Here is a 9982-nt window from a genome sequence, read left to right as displayed (position 1 = left end):
AGGCCACAACTCAACATCTTAACCATTAGACCATCGAAGCGCTTACCTCTTTAGGACTTGGTTTTGGGGTTGTCATCGGGAGGCAGTCCGAAATTCACGGCTTTGCAATGAGGGCAGAGTCTTTCCGAGGGTTTCAACCGCTCAGTGTGGAGGGCTTTACAGGTTCCGTGAAAGAATTGGTCGCAACAGGGTGTCAGGAAGTAGTCTCTGATACTGTGTTTGAAAGTGTATCCTTCCTTGCACCATAGACATTGAGGGTTAGGAAATCGAGACATGGAGTCTGAAAATAGAACAAAAAACAACTTTTATTGGTCATTCCACTTATTACAGGGTGGGACGTGTGCACGGTCCTATTGACCGGCGCCCTCTTTTTCTTCGGGATATCAATAAACGATTATTATAGTACTTTCAACCATTGTGATCAAGTAACGATGCGAACCATGATCGACGCGGAGGACAAATTATCCATCGTGTAAAAAAGAAATGTGAATTAAAAATGGGCGGGGCGAGGTTTCGATCCTCGGACCTCTGGGTTATGAGCCCAACGCGCTTCCACTGCGCCACCCTGCCTTTCTTAGAAACTGAAAAAATAATGTGAAATAAAAATCGGAGTGTGTTTTTTACAAAAACTGTGTCTGTCTTTTTCTTAGTTTGGGGTCTGTCCATGAATCAGTATGGCTTCGGCGACTCCTCGTGGGTATTCGTCGATCCATTGAAAGAACTTGCAGGTACGCTTGGGACACTTGAGATAGAGCCTGTCTGGGTTGGACTGGGAGTGGGAGGTGGCTAAGACCAGGGACTTGCTGCATAGACATCGGAAACGAGCCGGGTCGATGTTCCTGTAGCAGGGGTGGGTCTGTTCTTCGACGCGTCTCAGGTAAGTGCCCACCTCTTTGACGCCACAGGTCACATAACACTTGGTGTAGAATCTGGAAGAGGGGCATCGGTAATATTCCCAGGTACCACCGTCTGGGGTTCGCACGCTTCCGTATGTCAGGGGTACCATGCAACGTGGGCAGATGGGAACTTGGGGTTTCAGTTGGTTCAGGAACTGATCGGGGTCGAATTCCTTCAACACTTGGACTTCGGTGAATTCTCCTCGGTCGTCCACTTCAGGGGGTACTTCTACGAGGTCGTCTTTCTTGAATTTGTCGAGTCCCATGGCTTCCAGGACTTGCACGGTTCGAGGAGGTGAGTCTCTGATCACGGTCATGCATCCGCCTTGAATGGCAGGTAGCTTTGAGTCTGTGAAGATAGAGAACGAGTTAGTATCCCAACAAGGTGTTTTCACGTCGCATGGTTTCTAGGATGTGGGTGGTTTTTCGCACGTTCTTGGGGGTCGGTCTTTGCCTTCGCTTGTCATGGTTACTTTTCATTTGGCTTTTGACTTCTTGGCGTTGGATCGAAAAGGCGCTCCAGGGTCGCGAGAAGCCTTTGAGAGGGACGGTGGTCCAACTGACCGAGTCCGGGGTGATTTCTTTGAAGAGGACGCGTTCGTTGAAACGGAGTCTGGCACGAGGTTTTTTGAATAACCATCTATCTAAAGTGGATTGTAGTTGTTTACCTCCTACTTCTCTTTCCACTCTCTTAGGTAAGAGCAGTTCCAGTTTCTTTTTGGACAATTTTTTCTTTTTCCTGACGGGTTCGACGTGTGAATCCATGACGACTTCTACTGAAAAGTGACTCGTGACGGAATACGCGGTGCTACTTTATAGGCAATTTTGGTTATCCAATCAGAGTCGTGTCATGTGATTGTCTTCATTTCGATTGGTTTAAAAAATGAGCGTGTGATCCGTGAAAGTACGCGTACTGAGTGAATGTGGAGGTGACGCGCTGGGTATAAAAGGAGCACGCACGACGCAGTGAAATCATTCGCGGTGATGAATCCTAGGATTTTGGATGAGAGAGACTTGCAAGAGATCCTTGAAGATCTTAGACAACAGTTGAATCGAGCTTCTGACGTAGTGGATACAATCGAAAAAGAAGGCGAAAGACCGTTACACGCTAGGATAATTGAATTGGAATTACGTCTTGTCTCTCCTTTGTACTATAGGCTCCAGAGGCACTTGATTGACTGGGGCGTTCGTAGTTGCTATCCTCATTTGTCGGGCTTGGAGATCACGAAGCGAGCGGATCGAGAAGGAAAGAAGTTTAACGAGTTTGTCTGAGGGTGTCAAGATGAATTACTATAGCAACTCGAACCAGATTCGGGACCTCGTGGAACAGATTGTGGATTTGAAGGTACACACTTTAAGAGATCTCGATGCCATTCCAGATGTCAGAGTGGACCTGTACATTTTTGACAATCTCTTCGAACCGTTAGGTCAAATACCCGATAGTCTGTGGTCTTTTGAGCTCTTGATGAGACGTCGTCCTGACTGGGGTGGTACGATTTTGGAGATGAAGAACGAACACGTGTTTTTGTTTTTCGGTGAGTGGTGTCGCGTGATGTACAGAAGTGGTAGCGGTCAATTCAAATTCGTTCCTTGTCGGGATCCCACCCTGGACGCTGAGCGTGTCTGTTTGATCGCCACGAATCACCTCACGTACAGGATGAGTGAGGCCATCCGTGATCTGTTTGAACCCTTGCGTTTTGCTCGTGACCTATCACGACGGGTGTTGGAGTCAGACGAGAGTCCCAGGGTGGCAGAGTTACTGACTTTCAGCAAGGGAGATTACAGGGAAACGTGTCTGAAGTTGGAAGAGTTGATCTACGATCTCATGCATCAGCGTAATCTGTGGAAGGATCGGTTTTTCTTTAGTGCCATTGAAGCGGATGAGGATGACCTGTGTGGTGAGTGTAGAGAGAGTATGCGACAAGCATTCTATGTGAAGGGGAACGAGGTTGAAGCCCTGAAGTGGAGACCCGGTAAAGGGGAATGTTGTTGGAAAAATTGTAGATATTATGCCATGGATACCTACGAGGAAGACTGTGATGATGAGTATGGACGAGATCTTAAGATCAAGGAACATGTTGATTACTTTACAGATTCAGACTAAGTCTTTTCTTCGCCTTCTTTTTCGTGTTATCCAATCAGAGTCGATTTTTCGTAAGAACCAATCAGGCACGACGTTTTTTGTACCTATAAGAAAGTGTGAATAAAGAATTGGGTTCAAATCATTATGTCTCATGCTTTGAGTTGGTTGATCTCGAGAATGTGTACGACCCTAACCGATCGATGGTGTTGGACGACCTTGTGTTCCAAGTGCACTAGTGTCTACGAGCGATACGGTCAGGGTGAACCCATCCCCGACCATTTCAGCGATTCGCCCTTGGAGGTGTTTGACTATACCGACGTCGAATCCAACGTGATGCGTTTTGTGGTTTATATCTTGTGGTTGAAACGGCAACCCGATTCATTTAAGAAGTATCTCGAGGTACGGGAGCAACGTTTTGAGTTGTGGAGACAGTGCGTGTACAAACTTTATCGACTATGAAGAAAGGTCAAAAGAAGAAGCAAAAGCCGCTTTCGACCGGAAGGTTACTGGGACGGTATCGGGATCCTTCCAGACCCGGTAGTCTGGGTGGTCTGACGCGATTCGCCCAGGCCAATAAGATCTCGGTACGACGTGCTCGCGAGGTCCTGCAACGGGATTTGGGGTACACGTTGCACAAACCCAGACGTCGTCGTTTTCCCACGATCCCGGTGGTGGTGTTCGGCATCGACGAGCAGTGGACGGCCGACCTGATCGAGGTGATCAATATTTCGAGGTACAATCGAGGGTATCGTTACCTCTTGACGGTGGTGGACGTGTTTTCCAAGCACGCCTGGGTCCAGCCCTTGAAGAGCAAGACGGGTAAAGCGGTGACGGAGGCCATGGCTAAGATCCTGAAAGGAGGTAGAAAACCCATCAATCTCCAGACGGACGACGGGAAGGAATTCTACAACAAGACGTTTCAGGATTTGATGAAGCAGAAAGGCATTCATCATTTTTCGACGCGTGGGGATACGAAATCCAGTGTAGTGGAACGGTTCAATCGGACCCTGAAAGAACGTTTGTACCGGTACTTCACCGTGAAGAATACGATGACGTATGTGCCCGTGTTACAAGATCTGGTCCGAGGGTACAATCGATCGTATCATCGCAGTATCAAGATGGCTCCCGACCAAGTGACTTTAGCCAATAGCAAGGACGTGTGGGAGACTCTTTACGGAAAAAAGAAAAAAGGGAAATTGAAGAAACCGCAACTCAAAGTCGGGGATCGTGTGAGACTGAACAAGAAGTTCCGTCAATTCAAGAAAGGGTATTTACCCGGTTGGACCGAAGAGGTGTTTGTGATACGTCGAGTGCGTCCTGGGAAGGTCACCACGTACAAGGTGGAAGAATGGGACGGCACAGCGGTCGAAGGCACGTTTTACGCGCAAGATTTGCAAAAGGTGGACGTGAAAGACGACGATCTGTTTCGCATCGACAAGATCGTCAAACGAAAAGGGGATAAAGTCTTGGTGCGATGGAAAGGTTGGCCAGTCAAGTACGACAGTTGGGTGGATAAAAAGGGACTGTACGTGACCCAAAAGCCCAAGACGAAAAAATGAAAGACTTTTACGTGCAGTTGCTGAGCAATGCCAGCACCAGCGAGTTCACGGACAACAAGGCCAACAGTTTCAAGAACCGTCTGCCGTATCCGCTCCTGTTTGAATCCGACAAGGAATGGAAAGTGGGATTGGCGAGCGTGTCTTACCCGATTCCTCCGTCACGACCGCATCAAGTACCCGTCCCTCAAGCGCACGACTTTGACGACGACGACTACGTGTTCGGTATGGAGTGGACCATTGAAACGTTCAGGTTGCTAGACGACGGGATTACGTGGCGTCCTTCGCGATACCCCGTCACATTTGACGTCTACGGGAAGGAACTGAACCGCGTCCGACACAAAGTGACGAGCGGCAGATCTCTCATGCAATACCTCATCAATCGTTTTCACGAACGCCTGTATCATTACATGGATCATGCGGGTGAAAGTCTACGAGCACCGGACGGGAAAAAATACTACCCCGTGTTCCGATGGGAGGGGAACGATTTGATTATCGACAACACCGACACGTTCCTCGACGAGTCCGGAGACAGACATCGTCCCAGAGTGTATTTTGGTTCTAAACTGGTCAAGAAGTTGGGTTTGATTCGAGAGGAATCGTATTACTCCGTTCACTTGGACGTGAATATGATCAAGATCTTTCCCAACGACAAAGTCCCGTCTGATTTCAAGAAAGACTGGACTGACCATAGCGACAATCGATCTCGCGAATTTTGGAGTATGCTCAGCACCGGTACGTTACAGCTCAGTCCCTATTGCAACTGGCGTTTCAGTTACTTGGACGAGGAATACGCCAAGACCTACAATCGTGGAGTCGTCGTTCATCCGAACCTCCCTCCGCCTCGCAGTCCTATGTACCTGTATTCGAATGTGGGTCGTAGCACCATCACGGGGAATCGCGTGACGGATCTCTTGAGAGAAGTCCCCCACGACTCGCTCAAGACGACGTACGAACCGACTCAGATTCAATATAAACCCGTGCGCAGCAACGTCTTGGATATAGTGGAGGTGCAATTGGCCGAGAACGACGGAAGACTGGTGGACTTTACCTCGGGCGTGACGTCAGTGACATTACACTTTAAGTATGAATGAGTCTGTCGACGACTTTTACGTGCAACTGATGAGCAATGCCAGCACGAGCGAGTTCCCGGACAACAAGGCCCACAGTTTCAAGAACCGTCTGCCGAACCCGTTGCAGTTGAGAGAGTCGGGATGGAAAGTGGGTATCAGCGACCTCTCGTTTCCGTCCGCGACGCGTAAGATGGACTTGAAATATTCTCTTCTGTTTGAAATCTGGTGGATCAACATGGTGAACGCCTCCATAAACCTATACAGCCGGGTCTCTTCAGCGACGCGAGAGGGCGATTTAGAGTTTACGCCGAGGACCGGTACCGAGTTAATGAACATGATACGAGATCGATACATGCGTAGGATGAGAGATCGAACGGATGCTGACGTGACGATGTACAAGAAAGACAGTCCCAACGAATTGCTGTACACGGTCATGCATCGGGCCGAACATGGAGAATGCGTCCTGGACAATTCGAGAACGTGCCTCAGCCTCCTGATCAACGGTAAACGCGTCTACCCGCAAATGAACATCGGCATCGAATTGGCCAAGAAGATGAAATGGGTCAAGATGGGAACCTTGCCAAACGGTCGACCGGGTTACGTCTTGGGACCTCACTTGAGGAAAGAATTTCCCAAGGAAGTCGTACCCACGGCCACGGACTTGATCATAGCTCAGAATGACGGGGACGAGACGTTTTACAAGATCGACCCCGACACCTTACATTTGAGTTGTTTCATCAATTGGGTGTTCACGGATTTGGATCGCAGTTACGAAGAGGCGTTCGGTCACGAGCGTCGTTCCTTGTTCGTGTATTCGAATGTGGGACAGAGTATGGTGACGGGGAATCAAGTCACGGACCTGTTGAAACAGGTTCGTTACGATCCTGACGTGATCGACCTTCAACCGAGACACATCCTATATCTACCGGTGCGCACGACCTTTTTGGACATTGTCGAGACGCAGGTATCTGAGAACGACGGACGACTGGTGGACTTTGCGTCGGGCGTGACCACGATCACGTTGCATTTCAAGAAAGGATGAGTAATTTTTACGTCAGCTTACCCAGTCACAGTGGTAAGAGCGAGTTCCCGGACAACAAGGCGAACCATTTCAAGATCAGGTTACCACGTCCCCTACGCCTGAATGGAGAAGGAGGGTGGAAAGTGGGAATGAGTAGCATCGCCATGCCGGATGCGCACGTGACGTTGCCTTCTTTCACCGCTTCTGAGGATAAAACCGTCTTGTCCTCCTTCGCATGGAGACGCGTAGAATCGAGTAGTTATTACAGGTTTGGAGAAGCTTACTTCGACACGGATGACCTCAAAGAGGTATTTTACAACGTGGACGGTGTCGGATTCATGAAATCCATGATCTCCTTTTTCACGCGACAACGCGTCTTCAAGTACTACGGACCCAAATTGGGATCCAAATATGTCACGAATGATGGGAAGAGAACCTACGTCAAGTTCAAGTGGGAAGGTGATGAACTGGTCACGGACAATGAAAACACCTATCGTCCGGTCATACATTTCCCCACGTTCCACGTCAATGTTGAACTGGCTTTAAAAATGGGATGGCTCAAAAAGAACAGCAGTGGTTACGAACTGGGACCTAATTTGCAGTTGGAACTTTTTGACGATGTCGTTCCGGACATTAGCGTCGTCGGGGACGTCCATGACAAGGATGGATCACCTGTCTTTTGGGGTGTCATCACAGATACAGGAGGAAATGGAGATTTTTTAAAACTCAGCATCTATTGCAATTGGCGTTTTCTAAACCTGAACAAAGCGTTCGAGGTGGTGGTGGGAAGCAGTTCGCGTTCCTTGTTCGTCTACTCGGACGTGTGTAGAAGTGGCGTGGTGGGAAATCAAGTCACGGATGTACTGAGAGAGGTCAACTTGATTAGAACAGGTGCGGGTGTTCAGTATTTCGAGCCTTACCACATTCAATATATTCCCGTGCGCAAAGACGTCATTGACATAATAGAGGTGCAAGTGGCTGAGACAACTGGAGAACTGGTGAGATTTGGACCTGGCAATACGATCGTGACGTTACACTTTAAGAAAGAATGATCGGTGGAACGTTGGTACGATTTCATCCCGATAAAATGAGGCAATCCGGAGACGGATTCGGCATGGCTTGGAGAGGTGTCAAGAAACGCGGTCCCGGCATTCTACGAGACTTTATCACCGAGACGGCCACGGAAGGTCTGAAAGGTTTAAATTCGGGCGGCAAGGGAGGAAAGCCCAATTGGAGAGGAGGTCTCGCCGGGGTCAAGAGAGGAGCGAAACGAGCCGTGAAACGTAAAGCAACGCAAGAGATCAAACGGGCGTTGGCGAAAAAAGTGAGAAAAGATCTCTTTGGAGTATGAATCCCATTTACTCGAGGCGCGTGAGACTTATCCCGATACGACGAACGTATAAAGGCGGATCGATCTTCCCGTCCCGATCAAAACGCCCGAACTATCGTTGGGTGCAGTCGGCCCTGAGAAGGAGACGACGACGTAGACGATGACGGACCTCGTGGCTCATGCCCGGTCGGCGGGGGTTCGTAACCCTCGTCTGAACATGTTCAGTACCCCTCCCACGGATGTCAGCATGTCGTCTCGACGGTTGGTGAGAATCAACCCGTTCAATACGGGGATCAATCCCGTGACCTTCCAAGTCGATCCTCAAGAAGACTTTATCGACTTGAACGAGAGTTTCTTCGAAGTGGAATTGACTGTCAAGAAAAGTAACAACACGAATCTGCTGACAGCGGATGTCATGGGACTCGCCAATAATCTGGCTCACACCCTCTTCAAACAGATCAATGTGAGATTGAATGGGACTCTCATCAGCCCCCAGACCGATACTTACCACCTCAAAGCTTACATCGAGACCCTGTTGAACCACGACCGAGACGACGGTGAATCGATCCTAACACCCAGCGGATGGTACAACTGTCTCGGTGTACCCGACGACGGAGATGCCGATGAATTGACAGCCAACGCGTTGGATTTTACTACTCCTCACGCTGAATATACTGCTTTAACCCAAGATCTCAAGAATGTGGTCCAGGGACGAGCCCAGTTTCTGGACGGAGAAGCCGTGACTTTGAGGTTCAAACCTTTCCTGGAAGTGTTTCATCTCAGCAAATTACTGTTACCTGGCGTGCAGATCCAGATCGACATGTACTTCAATGCCCCAGCCCTGTGGACCATCCGATGGCATGGTGCTAGTACTCTGAGACTGACTGAAGCCGACGTGAAAGTGAGATTGTTCCTGTCTCAAGTGAGAGTGACTCCCTCGGTGTACCGAGAGATCATGACCAGCCTGAAAGGAGGAAGAGTGGCCACTTACCCCACGGTGAGAGGTGAAATTCGCACTTACTCGCATCCCAACGACAATCGTCATTTCGAGTGCAGCAATCCTTTCCACAATAAATTGCCTAATCGGTTAGTGGTGTTGTTGATGAAACAAACTGCCTTCAACGGAACTGTGACGATCAATCCGTTCAATTTTGGAAAATTCAATCTGGCTTCCATCAAACAATTGGTGAGAGGTGAAGAATACCCCTACGAGACCTTGGAGCTCGATCACAATGGGGACAGTAAAGATCAGAGAGGTTACTACAGATTCCTCCAAGCCTCAGGAGCGTTGTGCAGGGGAAAAGGAAACATGGTCCGAAAAGTGGATTGGGGGGACGGCAAGAGATGCAACATGTTTGTATTTGACAACACGGCCAATGGATGTTTGGACAGTCCAGTGTTGAACCCCAAGCAAGAAGGTGAACTGCGTCTGGTGATCGATTTCGGAGCCAATCCGGGAGAAAACCTGACTATCTTGTTGTACGGCGAATTCGAGAATTTGCTGGAGATCAACGAGAACCGAGTCGTCATCTACGACGTGTACCAATGAGAAGAAAAAAAAATTGAGAAAGTAGCCTTGAATAATATACAATTGGATCATTTGGCCCGGACGAATCCGTCCCTACGCTGTGTCTTTTACGGCACGGTCCCTTGCGATCGGCTTCCCAGGACAGTCCCTCAAGAAGGACCGACCGCTTACATCGTGAACACGGACCCTCACGACAAACCGGGCGTGCATTGGATCGCTTTGTGGGCCGACAAGAACAAGTGCGAGATCCTGGACAGTTACGGTCTACCGTTGGACGCGTACGGAACCGCCGAACCGATCCAAGCATGGTTGGATCGTCATTTCAAGTACCAGATTCACAACGGCAAGAGTCTGCAGTCCCTGTTCAGCCAGAGTTGCGGCGGTTACGCCCTGATGTTCCTGATCGACCGAGCCGAAGGTCGTGACATGAACGAGTTCTTGAATCGTTTTAAGAAAAACGAGTTTGTGGAGAACGATCGTAAAGTAGGACACATG

General features: G+C 49.1%; 2 protein-coding genes and 1 non-coding gene across 3 annotated transcripts; 2 read left to right on the top strand and 1 right to left on the bottom strand.

Annotated features, from left to right (window-relative positions):
- Positions 1 to 498: 498 nt before the first annotated feature.
- On the bottom strand, positions 499 to 570 carry Trnam-cau (transfer RNA methionine (anticodon CAU)). Its single transcript has one exon. It is a non-coding gene; the product is annotated as a tRNA-Met (tRNA).
- A 3877-nt stretch (positions 571 to 4447) lies between these two features.
- LOC149107081 (uncharacterized) lies at positions 4448 to 5720 on the top strand. Its single transcript, XM_089296867.1, has one exon. The coding sequence runs from the start codon at positions 4535 to 4537 to the stop codon at positions 5627 to 5629; it is 1095 nt and encodes a 364-aa protein (XP_089152993.1). The 5' UTR covers positions 4448 to 4534; the 3' UTR covers positions 5630 to 5720.
- A 2399-nt stretch (positions 5721 to 8119) lies between these two features.
- Positions 8120 to 9521, top strand: LOC149107080 (uncharacterized protein F54H12.2-like). Its single transcript, XM_089296865.1, has one exon. It carries the CDS (start codon positions 8120 to 8122, stop codon positions 9506 to 9508), a length of 1389 nt encoding a protein of 462 aa, XP_089152991.1. The 3' UTR covers positions 9509 to 9521.
- The last annotated feature ends 461 nt before the right edge of the window (positions 9522 to 9982 follow it).

This window comes from Orbicella faveolata, unplaced genomic scaffold, assembly GCF_042242905.1.
Source record: "Orbicella faveolata isolate gen_17 unplaced genomic scaffold, um_ofav_v1 contig_27, whole genome shotgun sequence".
NCBI lineage: Eukaryota > Metazoa > Cnidaria > Anthozoa > Scleractinia > Merulinidae > Orbicella > Orbicella faveolata.
The sequence above is the reverse complement of the archived record's forward strand: the minus strand, read 5'-3'. Positions and strand labels throughout refer to the sequence as shown.